The sequence below is a fragment of the Poecile atricapillus genome, chromosome 18 (genome assembly GCF_030490865.1).
Source record: "Poecile atricapillus isolate bPoeAtr1 chromosome 18, bPoeAtr1.hap1, whole genome shotgun sequence".
Classification (NCBI taxonomy): Eukaryota; Metazoa; Chordata; class Aves; order Passeriformes; family Paridae; genus Poecile; species Poecile atricapillus.
Window position 1 is genome coordinate 1,865,062 of NC_081266.1, and position 15,316 is coordinate 1,880,377.

Genomic DNA, 15,316 nt, shown 5'->3' on the forward strand with positions numbered 1-15,316 from the left:
AAACCTTCATTTTGGCATCTGCCACATGGACAAGATTCCTTCCTTACAATGCTTTTGACAGACTCTAAACTGCATATGGTACCACACTGTGAGTAGTAACATAGCCAAAGTATTCCTGGTTAATGAACAGCAACAAGTCACTGAAAGTAACTGGCTATGAGCTACATACAGATTAAAATTATACCTCTCCTAGTTTAACAAATGTAACCAGACATTTCTGTGTTGTTTTTTTTTTTTTTTCTCCTTTGAAATGAGGAAGTGCCAGTTCTTTGGAATTCTTACTCTACAAACAACTTTGATCAAATTAAGTTTTTAGGGTACTAACAGGTACATAGCACCAACACAACACTTCAACAAACAGTTAAACACTTTGCTTTGCTGCTTTCCTGGCTCTGTTAAAATCCTCAACAACAAGCCACAAGCTTGCAGAACACCACGCAATGGTAAACCTGCTTATCAGCCCACTTTCTAGGATACAGGGAACTCATGGTCATATCCTTGAACTAGACTAAAAACCTGCTCCAAAATCTAGACAACACGCTCTTTTTTTCCCCCTGAAGTTTCACAGTTATTTCCGCAGAGAAAAAAAAAACGGAGGCAGTTTCCCACATTACTGAAATTTCATATTTTGTTGTGCTGTGTCCAAAACTGGAACTTGAAAAACTAGGGGGATGCTTATGTAAAAGGTTTGCTGTAAAAAGGGAGGAAACCTTTCTATTTAAGATTAATCCAAGCCCCTATTTACTGTAAAAGTCACAACAGTGTAAGATGGCCAAGCAGTAATAGCTTGTACTCCTGACCCTCTAGAAAGGAAAATTTGTCACCAGACTTTCTTAAAATATGCACATGAAGACACAGAGACAAATTATAGAAAAAGGTACCCATTTATTCAAGGTATGACAAGGATATTTACAGTATTAATCTGCTCAGAATAAGATCCATCCTTACGAGTTTTAAAGCAGCAATTATAAATTACATTTAAAAGGGGAAACATTCCAAGCATGTTTCTGTTAGATATTTTTACAAGGACAGAAACACTTTAAGGCTAAGTTGTTTTGACCTTTGCTGCCACCCATATTTATCTTGGCAAAACCATCTCAAAGACAACATTACCTTGAGGGATAGACTATGCTAAATTCAATATACAATTCTGTTCCCTCAGATGCTTTTCACAACAGTTCACGTGTGACAAAAAATTGACTTTTGATGTAAAACAATTAATTAAATATAAATGAGATGACCTGCATATACCCCAGCTTCTCAGAGGCAAAAGATCATCCACAGCAACATATTAACCACCTCCAAAAGACATCATCAACTTTCTTGTTGATGAAGGTACTTCAGCTTACCAAGCAAGTTGCTGCAGCCAGAGATCCACAGTCATGTGGTGCAAACCACCTTTTCCTTCACATTATTTCTCAAGACCAAAGAACAGAAACCTTCAGGTAGCTGATTTCTAAGGTAAATGATGAACACTGTCTGCTTTAGACAGCACTTGGTTCCCACAGCACAGACTAGTGCCCTACCACAGCAAACAGGACGAGTTGGCTAAGCTGCTGTAGTACCATTCTCTAGTCTTTGATAACATTGAAACACACAACAGAGCTATAGGAGCAGTTAAAATTGGTTTATCTTTTGAGGTAGAGCCCACAAGTCATATTTACTCCTGACTCTAAACTGCAATGCACATGCCATGAAGCAAACACAGCCATTTTTGGTCATATATAAAATAAACCCAGCTTTTTCGGATGTTATTAATTGTAAAATAACAGGCTGTTTTGTTGGGGTTTTTTTCTGAATCATTTTGTGCCTGTTTTAGAAGGTAGCAAATTAATCACTGATACTAGTAGATTGTGGCTATTTATACAGTTGCAAAGAAAAAACCCCACGTTTTATACAAATAGATTTCAGAGCAACTTTCAAAAGGGTTGTTATATGAGGATTTTTTTAAACTTAGAACTTACTTTGGAAAATTCCAATTTTAACTGCATAATAAAGAAACAACAACAACAACAAAAAACCCCACAGTCATTAGACCTTTAGGCTACATAGCTACTTTTAATACTACATTGGGTAATTGTTTCAGGATTATATGAAAGGGAAAAGAAAGTCAAACACAACAGAAACCCTCCCTGCCTGCACGAACACAATCCACTGAACAAGCACGGTTTGTTAGGTGAGGATGCTGTAACTAAGATTATTGAAAGTGCACAATGAAATTCCAACAGAAGCAGAAATGTGACCTGTGCATTAGGAGGGGACATTTATTCCAGGTTAGCAAAAAGCCCTCTGTAACAACAAATCTGTTGCTGTAACCAAGACTTGTTTGAAGATAATCAGATAACCCAGTAACAAGTTACAAACACATGGAGATTGGCACTTGATCTTTAGTCAGCCCCAGTCACTCTGTTTTCTCCCCAGAGACTCACATACACAGAACTTTAAGTTTTTATTTTATTACCGTAAAAAATAAAAGTAAATTGTAGTTCCAGAGTAAACAAAGAAAGCTTAGTTTCAAACTTTTTAAAAACAAAGCTCCAAATTCTGATAAGTTACATGTCACAGGGTTCACATCAGCACCTCAACCTATGCAGTTTTTTGTGAACTAAGCGTATTTCACAAAGTTTTCATGTTAGTGACAAGGGGCTACATTCTCATCGGGATGCACATGTAACATGGCTCAAGAACAACCTGGAAGGACTGCAAGTCAGCTTCCAGAGCTCCCCACTGAGCTCTACATGTTTAGAACCAACATTTAAGACCAAAGTTATTAAAGATTGACCTTTTGCGTATTCCGAAATGGAAGGCAAATACAATCAATTAACATTTGGCTTTGAAACATTAAGATAACAATGCTGTATTTCAGCCACATATTTACAAAAATGTTTACAACAGAACTGTGTAGGGTTTCCTTTTTATTGTCATAATACACTTATAGATGAATAGTCATCTTAACCTTCATGCAAAGATGCATCTCTTGTTACACAAGAAGTTTCCTGTATGATTTTTTTGCACTCTGAAGATAGCAAGCAAAGGGTTGGGTAAATTTGGGTCACCCTTAAAAATGTAGGCCTGTTTGCTCTACAACACCTTCAAAATAAGGAGGTAAAGAACAGGCACCGTTAATTCCACAAGGTTTCATTGCCTCTAGCATGTTTTCCAAACCCAACAAAAATAGTTCTTGAACAGTTGTAACATGGGTTATTCCATGACTTTCCCCTCTTCAGTTTACTTCCCAAACTCTGGAGTTACTTTCCTAGAAGCATACTTGCTGAGCTTCTTTTCTAATGTATATCGTTGACTATACATTTTAAATTAAACTGTTATTTAAAGAACGTAACAAGCTTTTTCCTTTGTACACAACTTAATCTTTGTGCTGAGTATTCTTCAAAGGGATTTTATAAATAATACAGTAAAAGTTTAGATCAGTCTTCCACCCTCTCGTCATTATACCATGTTGTTGCTTTCTCCAACTTTATCTACAAGCTGTGGAAAAGGAGACAAAAAGGTTTTAAGTTGATAACATTTATGTACAGTCTCTACTACTCTCAAATACTGCTTGCTACTGGCACAGTTAGTATGTGACTGGAAATGAGAGTCAAGTAGTACTCACCGAGGTCTCATGGTTTAGATTTGTGAAAACCAAAATTGTTACAACTGCAGTTGTGTTTCTGCATAACATGTTTTTCTCATATAGACATTAACAGTGCAACATGAAGATGCAACAGAATGAGAAAGGAAATAGAGGAATGCAGATAACACTGCCAGCTTAATGGTTAAAACAAAACAATAGTCTCAGCCACACATGCATTAGTAGACCAAGGAAGATATTTCAACTGACCATTACTGTGGATTCTCTTCTGAGCCTACGTAGGCTTTGAATAAAACATTAACAATTATCTTTTAAAAACGAGATTTAACCCCATTATGATCAAATAAAATATGATTAAGATCAATTGACAGATGAAACATTCAATTGATCATGAATTATGAGCCACAACTTGGCCTAACTGTGAGACTGAAACAGATGATCTGGAACACTCATTTTTAAAAAACAGACTGTATGCATCTAAGTTTTCTCACTATTAATTTTTAGTAGTATGTATTAAAACTGTTGCTTTCAAAACTAGTATTACAAATGCTTATATTAAAATACATAGAAAAATTAGCACAGTAAAAGTAGTTGACTGAAAACACCCTAGATTAGCATCTTTCTGTTAATTGTCCTCAAATCCCTGGCCATTTGGTTAAAAAAATGGAAAACTACATTTGAAAAAATACAAATCTTATTAAAATAAAGGATACAGCCTGGTGCAGTGGACCTCAGTAAATAGATCTGATGAATGACTATGCATCCTGAGTTTCTGGGTTTACTGTACAAGCTGCAACTTAACACTGAACTCCACGGTTTGCTTTTTACAGGCAACTTTTCCTAAGTTCACCCAAATACTGCACCACAAATGGTGTCCTCCTTGTTGTACAGACAGGAGAAGAGGCCCAGGGCAGTGGCAGGATTCACCTATCTGGTCAGCCAGGGCCAGCAGTGAAACAGGAAGAACCCCAGCACTCCCAGTCACAATGCAGGGCTCTGCCCACTTCACTACCCATGAGCAAGGGCAGCTCCTCCAAATGCATCCTTTTGTTCCTTTTACACCTAGAACTCTCTCCCTGGGAATGAATGTGATGTCTATGGTGCAAGAACTGTACAGGAATGCATTTGAAGTCATTGCTCCAAAGTTGAATTTGATTTATTTTTGATGCAATTCTACAAGTGCTATAGCAGTGGAATAAAAACCAGAACATGCTTCAGTTGTTGCATGAAGTACCAAACTTACCGAGCTTATACCAGGTAAATTCAAGAGATATCCAAGAACTGGAACTCTTCTAATAAAGCCAACCACCACAGGAAAGAACCCCCTTCAGATAAGAGATCAGAAGATTGTATTAGTTTTTAAAATTTCTCATATTGCTTTAACATGAAAAAACATAGCAGGTAATTTTTAAACTAAGATTACATAAAATTTTGCGACTTGTTAGCAGCACACTTGTTTACCAAATATATCCATACACATTCATCAGAGAAAGGAGAAAACCAGGAAAGAAATGGTGTCTTTTTAAATGGATTTAATTTTCTTCATAGCTGGCAACCCTCAGCTCATAAAAAAATAAGCGAGAATACCCAACTTAGTCAACAAAACTGACTTCTCAAAATTAACATACATATTTTGAGATAATTCCTCTTTATATTACAGAAAATACATTCAAGACCCAATGTAGAAACAAGTGAAGTTAGTTCTGATTAATTAAAACCAGGTATGGTACTCTTTACATTAATTAATGTATTAAGTACATTAACATAAACTAAATTAACTTTACATTAACCAAGCACGACAGAGTTGTGTATTCATTTATTTCCCACATTTAAGTCAGTGGCTTGAATCATGACCCTGGCAATGTTGCCTGGCTTAGCTGCTATGGTGTAGCCCATGCACTGTCTACTTAATCTCTTCAGCAGAAAAATAAATTTTCTGTGGCAGTATCTCAGCTGTTTGCAGCCAGCTGGTGGCATTCCCAGCAATCTCATGTTTAACATTCCCTGTGTGGAATAAGGATTAACATGCACTGAGGCCTCAGCCACAGTGAAACAGCGATGTTTCACGAGTCATCATCCTTTTCATGACACTGCTGGAACTATTTGCTGGGTAATATCCACACCAATAAGGGGGCATTTACAGATTTATTTTTTTTTTTAAAGATCAGATCATTTCAGCAGCCCACTAAATTGTGAGGCAGGGCACACAAACCACTTATAACAGATTAAAATAACCGCTGTGTCCAAGAATAAGGAATAGTCAGTACAGTAGGGATAATATTGTCAGCCATAACTTTGCAATGCTATAATCTGAACAAGGCTCCAAAAGCACCTTAGATTATAAGAAGTGTCCCATAATAGCCAGGGTAGTTTTCTGCTATGCAACCAAGCTGCAGGACCCTGAGGAACAGTATAAAATTATGCTTGAGGAAAGACTTCATAACTTCTTCAGAAAGAAGCAACAGGATGATGGTTGAACTGAACAAGATACAAGCAAAACAAAAAGCTTTGCTTGAAGTAGTCACTAGCCAACCTTGTAGCAAGGGATTTAAATTCTACCAACAAATAAGCACTGGAAAAGATGGTCACAGAATCATGGAATCATCAAGATTGGAAAAAACATACAAGATCATTCAGTCCAAACCACTAGTCTCCAGATGCTTTAAATTAAAATAGCTCAGATAAATATTCACACCTAGAATTATTCATCCCTCGTTGATTCCCTTCAGGCTAATGGATAGTCCTAGGGATAATTATTGATCTTTTATAAACCTCTCAACATTATTTTACCTTGCAAGCACCACTAGATAATACATAACCATACCTGCTTAGACATACTAACTTATAACTCTTTTGAGATGTTCTAAAAGGAGAGTGTTTTGCTGGAAACACATTCTACTTGCTTTGTACTGGCTGATTAAACCAAGCACAACATGCAAGAAGTGACAATGTATTTAGTGAAATACTATGATTATCAAAGCACTTGCAGTGAAGAATTCAGAGTAACACAGAGTAGAATAATAAGAAATACATTAAACCCACAAAATTCATTTTTCTGAAATTTTACTGTCTCCAGTAGGAGCCAAGTTCAATTTGTTTTTAAAAAGAAACATTTTATCTGAACTAAATACTAAATATTAACACACAATTTTAGTGAGTACAAAAAGAGCTCCATGAGAACAATGGTTTCACTTTGATTAACAGGAACTGTATGATTTAGCCATTCACTGAACACTTCAGGGTCTGAAATTTGATCAATAACTATTAGCGAAATGGTCAGTATCTGAACAGAAGTCCAAGAACAACCAGAAGCCTCCCTTTCTACTTTTTTTTGCATATTTTTCCCTTTGTTCTGTAGGGAAGCATAGAATTTCAACCATGGAAATATAGATAAAAATATAGATATCTATGCAGGTTGTAACAAGTCAAATTCTTTCACAATTACAGTTGCATTTATGAAGAACTTAAATGACACATTGTGAAAGTTATAACATGTTTCAAGATTGCTGTTAAAAAGAATAGAATTTCCATTTTTCCTAAACTCAGTCAAGATACTGCTAACCCAAACAAGCAGTTCTGACCCTAAGGCACAATTGTAATGAAACATGACAGAAACCATCATTTCCCTGGGCTTCCATAGTGATGAAATGGTAAGGTTACAAATCTAGGATGGTAGTAACTAAATATTTTGCCCCATTTGTTGAAGAAAAGAACAAACTCCCCACCAAAAAAAGTACCAAGTACCCCTTTTCCATGAGGAGATATTTAAACTTCATACTGCTAACAATTTGGGCTCCCACATGTTTTGAAGCTTTACAAATCTTTGGTCAGACATCAACATTGTTAAAGTCACTTTGATAAATGCTTCATAAACATTAGCAGATTTGAGTCTTGGAAAAATACTTACCAACTTGTAAATAAACAATTTCATGTAACATCTGTCCAAAAGGAACACTTAAAGGATGCTGCTTTGACAACTCTAACACAGAAACACTACACAAATACATTTATTCTTAGATAAACTAACAAAGCTGTTTTCAAATAAGACTTACCTGAACAATAGGAAGAATCCATAAATTTCAAGGATCATTCCTATTAAAGGCCAGCCAATGAGAACTATGAGCACACCACCCAGGAAGAAGCCCGTTGCTTTCATTTTGTGTTTTTGAAAGAAGAATCTAAATGTTCTTTCTAAACCAATAACAAAAGACAAGCCAGCCACAAATAAAACCTAGAAAAGACAAAAACAAACCAAAGAAAGAAAACAACAAATTATGTTCCCAAGTACAGTATGTAAACATATATATATATTTTTTTTAAAAATTAGACTGCTTTTCTTGAACAACTTCTTTTAATACCAAAAGACAGTTGGTGAGAATGAATTTACTATTGATTTTCTTTTGTCAGGTCCATCTTAAAGCACTTGTAGCTCTCAGCTGCTTGAAAGTAAAGAGTCTATCCTTTGTGGTCTCTGCCAAACACACTCAAGACAAAAGACCTGCTGACAACAGCTGTATCTGCCCTGTCACATACACACAATTTTTACCACAAGTGGTGCTGAAGCTTAGTACTACTGACATCAATTGTTCCTAAAAACTAAGAACAGACATAAAAGCTCCTCTGCTCTGTGCCACTGACATCTTCAACAGCTTCTACTGACCTACTCATAATGCAAAGCCAGAGAAGGAAAAATCTGAACAGTTGTTTTTTACTATGTAGAGCCTTTTTACTGTTTATTTTTTTTGTTCCAGTATAGACTAAACACTATCACACTGGTGCCAACTAGTTAGAACTATTTCTGGTATCCTGCAGCAACAGGACTAGGAATTATTTCAGCAACATTTTTGCTCAGAAAGGAATAGTATCTCAGATTTTACTCAAGATTGTTTTATTCAAGTTTAAGTTTTGTACGGTATTCAATAAATCACTTTCTTAGAACTTCCTGCCCTTTCTGATATAACTTTTTTTTAAAATAAAAACAACTCTCTGCAAGGATACAGTACCTTTTCTTGCATTATCTTTGGTTACCACATAGCCTGTCATTGTCTCTTCCTACCTACGTTTTCATTTGCCCTAAACAGGATCTCGTATTTCCACCTTACATTAGGAAAAGAAAAAATAAGCATTATTTCATTTTTCACTCCTCCACTGCACACTTGATTTGATGGTTCATAACGATGCTTCAACTAATGCACCCAAATTCAGATACACAATTTTATATTTCCCTTCAGGGAATCTCAGTATTTGATAATGAAACTGATCTGTTTGGCTGCAGAGTTTTAGGCATCAGCAAAACAGGAGGTGAACCTCTACCAATCAGGCTGTGCTTTGGCTGGCAAAGCTGAGAACAGCAAAGGCACAGAGACTATCACATGCAGAAAACACCCTGTCATTTTATATTTGGATTGGAAATTTCATGTACCAGAACTAGGATTTATTTTCTGTGCTGCTTTGAGTAACAACTTCAATTTGGTAGAAGCTGAAGATACTGAATTTCTCTTTTATGAAAGAGGTCTGACTCTTCTAAAGCCAGAAATGCCAGCAATTCAAACTTCTTTCTTTCCTCATACAGCACTGCAAAGCTACATTTGCTAGCACAAACTTAATGATTCTTATCCAAACATACACTTAAATTGACAGCTATCTTAGAGGATCACAAAAAATCACATTTGCAGCAGCACAACAACTGTGGAACAAGCTGCTTCTTGTCTACCAACATCCCACAGACCCGACCCAAGGTGATATTTTCACATCAGTGTGAGCTGTTCTAACCTCAAGCAGAAAAAATGATTCACTCCTATCACTGAGCACAACTCCTTCTTTATACCAAATTACCACAGTAATCTCTGTCATGCAGCTTCAAACTGATAACATAGTGTTTTATTTTTAGTTTATCTTTAATAGATCACATACTTGATTCTAAGTAGCACTGAAAAGGCACTTACATTTCCAATAGCCAAAAGAGCTTTGTCAAAGAAGAGTATCATTCCAAAGAAGAGGAAAAACACTCCAAAGCCTGTTAGTCCCATTCCAATCTCTGAAAAATAAGCAAATGTAGTCATGTAACAAAACATGGTACCAAGAAAAAAGTCATGGATAAAAACTGGGGAAAAAATTAGAACATTCAATCTAAAGACATTTTAAATTTAGAAACTTCCCTGAGTGTACAAATATAAATCTTGTAGACACCAAGTACTTCAACAGACAGATCTTTGGAAGCTGCTTATCAAAAAAGTCCGTATTTGGAAGTAGACACTGAAATTGAATTCAACCGAAAGCAATCATGCATATATACACACGGCAAAGACATATGTCCTTTGATTAGTTGCTAATGGAGAAAAGGATTGTTTTGTAAAGAGATAATGAAACTTTGTTTTTTAGATTAGATTAGTTGGTCAGAACATGGTACAAATAACATCAAGGTTGTGGGTTTGATTCCTGTATGGGTCATTCACTGAAGAACTGGACTCAATGATCCTTGTGGATCACTGAGCGGATCCTTGTGATCCTTCTCTTTCAAGTCAGAATGCTCTGGGATTTGTATCTCTTATCCCATTAACTTCACCATAGTAATCCCCTTAACTTTACCATAGTAATGGTACCCTGGTACTAATATTACTATTACCATAGTAATAGTACCCTGGTCCTCTCCATCCTCCTGAAACCTCATGTTCCATCTCCCATGACCTTGCATAGCAGTTTCATTCCCCTCAGTTTCCAGATGGAACACAACTTGGATGAATCCTGCAGGACTTTTCCAAGTTACACATGTGCTGACAGCTATCAAACACTAGCCTAGGCCTCCAGACAATTGCCAGTTTTCACAAAACTGGCAGATACTAAATATTGAGGGATTAATGTTCAATTATAATTTTCATGCTCCATATTTAATTGTTATTAATTAAATGGTAGATCTACATTACACATAGATACAATATTTCTAGACTGCTAATGTTGCATAGCAGTTTCATTTTATGAAATTTTTCATTTTATGATCTTAATTTTCGTATTTTTTTTAAATACCTTTTGTACTTAATATATTTGCTTATACTATGGGCTGGCCAGTGCTGGGTTAACAGTTGGACTCAATGCTCTTAAAGGTTTTTTCCCAGTCTAAACAGTTCTATAAACTTTGAGTTCTGCAAAGGATGTTCAAGAAATACAGGGAAGCCAAGAGTAGGATGGAAGGTTTCTATGAGAAACAGGGCTAGAAATGTCAAGCTATGATTAAAACTACCATTTGACAATAGCCTCTAAAGTATCTTGGAGACTGTTATTAGAAATGCTTTTAATTCTGTATCTCTAAAACCTTCCTTTGGTTCTCACACAGACTGAATGGGAGAGAAAAGCCAGGAACAGCAGCAACAGGGCTGCAAACACACATATTTATTATTGCTTTCCCTGTGACCAGACAATTTAGAAATCTACAGGACACAAAACAGCTTAGGAAAACATGTCCTACTATTCTGCCTGTATATATGTGTATTTTGAAGTTCCAAGTAGTTTCACACAGGCTGTCCTGAAACAAACAAAAAACCACATCCACAATCACAGTCCTCACTGCTACTGTTGGCCAGATCTACCTCAATATATTTTAATTGCACTTTGTTGATGTAGTTGGTCATTTGCTGTTGCCTGATGAGCTTGGGAGTAAAGGAGGATAATTATGCCTGTTTCAGGACTTCCAAGTAGTTATTGTAAATAAATTTCAAAACAGCTCATTTGCTACATTCCAATCCCCAAACTTCTCTAAGGGCTTTGCTTTCAGCAAGGCTGCAGAGTACTTGCTGTTAGAGCTGTAGTTCTATAGTGTTGCCCGCCACTTTAAATTGTTACTATGAGCATTTAACAGTCCACAATTAAAAACACTAAGTAACTCAATACAATCAATTTACTACAGGCACTCTCCCTACTTGTTTACCATGAAAAACGGAATTGCAAATTGTATCTCAATGGATCTGGTGACTGAATGCAATGTAACAATTGCAGCTGCCCTTTTCTCCAGTACTCTTTGCTTCAGAAGAGCAGAAACAATCTGTATTCTGGAAGGAAAACACTTGGAGGCAGGACTCCAAAGGAGTTACCAGCTGCCAGCAAGATAAATATGCAGTCATGGGAAGTGAGTATTCACTCCTCCCACAGACACAGCTCAAGGTATGGATCTGGCAAGGAGGCAGAGGCCAACTCCCAACAGCTGCTGCAATCACCACCCTGACACTTCTCTAATCACCCAAAACCCGTTTGTAATCATTTCTGCCACAATGGATTCTGATTCACTACAGAAGTTGCCCATATTCTCTGGTTAGTGGAGGGAAAAGGGAAAAAGAGAAACGAACATTATTCTCATTATCCCAAAATAACTGCTGGAAGAAGATGAATGGTCCAGAACTATTATCCTCTGATGCTGATAGCTCAGCAGAGGGTGTTACTGACTTGATTTGTATCAGAATTTGTAAATATATTTAACTACACTTCTTAGAGAAAGGAAAAAGTGCTGGCATTTTGTATAAAAGCTTTTCAACAACAAACTATGAATATTTATAGAGGGAGCAAACTATTTTAAAATCTTTTCTCCTGTGCTTTCCCAGGAAAGCAGAAGAGCTTTCCCACATTAGTCAAATAAAACATATCAATGCCTAGAAATGTAGAAGCACGCATTAGCCAGATTGTATTTATTCTGGATTATTCTGATTTCCTGAGACAAGGAAGCAAACCTTCATCAATGTTTCCCCAGAAATTCCATGAGCTGTGCAAGACTACTGCAGCACTGTGTCAAAAAAGCTTAGTAGATATTAAGATTCAAAATTAAGATACGTTGCTCATGAAAGATTAGGACAGACAATACACATCCCCAGCCTTTTATAGAGCATTACATAGTGCAAAATAAAATGGAATTGTGTGCTATAGGCTTTTAGAAGACAAAAACTAATAGCTTATATTCAATGTATAACTATTATTTTGCTAGCAGTAGCTTTTAGTACTGAAAATTTAATTTGGGAAAAGCTAAGTGCATTCTTTTGCAATTACTGGTGGTTGATAACACCATTCAACACACCACTTAAAATTATGTTCTAGGCTACAGATGCAGAATTAACTTTCCAAACATCAACTGATACAGTATTTAACATACTACTCCACCAGTGACTCTATGGCTAACTATTTTTTCAGACAGCAGTGAATTTTAAAATACCTGATGAACTGGCTTCAGAATTTCATAAAAACTGAAAAAAACCCAAACCTTAAACCCCCTAAATGTGAGTATTTTATTTAGTACTCTTGTCTCTGACAGTTAAAATCAACAGTCTTAGCACTTGAAATAGCTGAAGGTCCCACATGAGGAACTGACCAAAAGAAAAACATTAAGTCTCTTTCTGAAGAGATTTTAATTTTTTTTTGACCAACAAATACTCCAGACAGGAATTTAAGGGCAAAAGAAAAGCCCACAAGGATTTAATAAACCAGAAATCTAAAAACTAACCCCAAAGTTTAATACTCATCCCAGTAACAGCACAGTATCTGTATATCTCAAGAAATCATTGATCCTGAATGCTGCTAAACTCTGCTGCCTGCCTTCATCCTTGGCCTTAATTGGCTCTCCAATACCTTTACTTCCAGTATATCCTGATATCAAAACTTTGCTATTTTAACTTTTCGGTTTTTTCCAATTTTTTCACACCCTCTTTTCTTAACTGATGCTGTGGTGCTTATCAGGCAGACTCATTTCCTTCTGTGGCAATCATACCGGCAATGCATCATACATGAGATGGTCATTTAAATCAAAGGCCTATCATTGTCCTTTACCTTGCTGCTTAAGCTGTTATCACAATCACAATTGTTAGGGCTGGAAGGATCCTCTGGAGATCACCCAGTCCAACCCCCCTGCCAAGGCAGGGTCACCTGCCACAGGTGACAAAGGAACGTGCCCAGGTGGGTGTGGAGTGTCTCCAGAGAGGGAGACTCCACACCCTCCCTGGGCAGCTGTTCCAGGGCTCTGCCACCTCCAGTGTAAAGAAGAGCTTCCTCGTGTTGAGGTTAAACTCCTTGTGTTTTACTTCATGGCCATTGCTCCTTGTCCTGAAACTGGGCACCACTGAAAAGACTGGCACCGTCCTCTTGGCACCAATTTGATATATTTATATCTGTTAATGAGATCCCCTCTCAGTCTTCTCCAGAATGAACAGACCCAGGTCCCACAGTCCCTCCTTGTAACAGAGATGCTTCAGACCCCTCATGATTTCTGTGACCCACTGCTGGACCCTCACCAGTAGCTTCTTGTCTCCCCTGTACTGAGGAGCTCAGAACTAGACACAGCACTCCAGATTTGGCTTCTTGTCTCCCCTGTACTGAGGAGCTCAGAACTAGACACAGCACTCCAGATTTGGCCTCACTGGGGCCGAGTAGAGGGGCAGGATCACCTCCCCTGACCCGCTGGCCACAGTTCCTGATGAGCCCCAGGATACCGCTGCTCCTCCTGGCTGCCAGGACACACTTACAAACTTCTTTACTCTGATTTCTTTAATCTCTCTTTCCAAGCACTTCAGTGGAAACAAAATTATGGCCACATACAAGTATTTTTACTTTTTTTCACTTCAACGCCTTGTCCTCACCTTGAAGCCCCTTGAGTGTCACCTGCAGATGTTTGGTGTGGTACCAGCAAGAGCAGCACAGTAAAACTATTTAGATAATTAAGTGGTTCCAGACCACTGACGACCGCAGGGAGGTACATGGGAAGAATCGAGCTAAGCGCTACTTTGTTTACTTTTCAGCTTTCCTTCATTCATTCATTCATTCATAGTGGGATCGGTATAAACCCACAGAGGGGCTAGGTTAGACTACAGGAAGAGTTTTTCTCCTGTAAGGGTAGCCAGGCACTGGAACAGGTTGTCCAGAGAAGCTGTGGCTGCCCCATTCCTGGCAGTGTCCAAGGCAAGGTTGGATGGGGCTCTGACAAAGCTGGGATAGTGGAAGATGTCCCTGCCCATGGCAGGGGGTTGGAGCGAGATAATCTTTGAGGTCCCTTCTAACCCAGGCCATTCTGTGATTCCACCACAGCACAGCACAGCACACTGAGCACCCGCAGCCCCAGACAAACGCCGGCCGCGCTGGTGACAGAGCTCTCCTAAGGGCGAGGGGCCCTGCCGAGCGCTGCCCTGTCTCTCTCCATCCCATCTCCCTTTCCCCGCCAGCTCCCGGTACCGCCGCACCGGGGCCGCCGCGGCTTCCACTGCGGGGATGCGGCCGCGAGAGCTCCCCCCGCCCCTGTGTGCTCCCGCCCCGCCGCGGGCTCCAGCCGGTCTCCAGGGGCCCGGCCGGACCCTGCTCGGCTGCTCCCGGGAGGCCCCGCCGCGGACAAAGGGTGCGGGCCCGGCGAGCCCGGCCGCCCTAGGACCCCCCTGCCTCCGACGCCCCTAGCCCCGCAGTGGGCGGCCCCTCGCCGCTTTCCCGGGGGAGCGAGGGCAGCGCTTACTCTGCGTGTCGGACAGGGAGATCATGGTGACGGCGGGAGCGGGACCAGCGGCACCGGCAGGAGCGGGACCGGCGGCGGCCACGTCTTCCGGAAACACGCACCCCGCCGCATGAGAGCCGCCCGCCCATTGGCCGCGCCAGCCGCCAATCAGCAGCCGCCTTGTATCGCCGCGCGGGCGCGCTCCCACGGCCACGCTGCCCGCGGCCGGCGCTGATTGGCGGAGGGGCGGCGCTCGCGCCAGGCTCCGCGCGCCAGTG

General features: G+C 39.2%; 1 protein-coding gene across 1 annotated transcript; it reads right to left on the bottom strand.

Moving 5' to 3' along the window:
- Positions 1-868: 868 nt before the first annotated feature.
- On the bottom strand, positions 869-15,188 carry GOLT1B (golgi transport 1B). Its single transcript, XM_058853096.1, has 5 exons — positions 15,060-15,188; positions 9,538-9,629; positions 7,645-7,823; positions 4,836-4,917; positions 869-3,486 (listed from the first exon to the last, which is right to left on the bottom strand). Exons 1-5 carry the CDS (start codon positions 15,082-15,084, stop codon positions 3,448-3,450), a joined length of 417 nt encoding a protein of 138 aa, XP_058709079.1. The 5' UTR covers positions 15,085-15,188; the 3' UTR covers positions 869-3,447.
- Between the last annotated feature and the right edge of the window lie 128 nt (positions 15,189-15,316).

Excerpts from the sequence above, each read along its gene's own strand:
- GOLT1B (XM_058853096.1), bottom strand. The coding sequence starts at position 15,084 with ATGATCTCCCTGTCCGACACGCAGA. Across the intron at positions 9,630-15,059 it reads CTCCCTGTCCGACACGCAGA|AGATTGGAATGGGACTAACA; the intron begins GTAAGCGCTGCC and ends CTTATTTTTCAG. Across the intron at positions 3,487-4,835 it reads ATTTACCTGGTATAAGCTCG|CTTGTAGATAAAGTTGGAGA; the intron begins GTAAGTTTGGTA and ends CCTTTTCCACAG.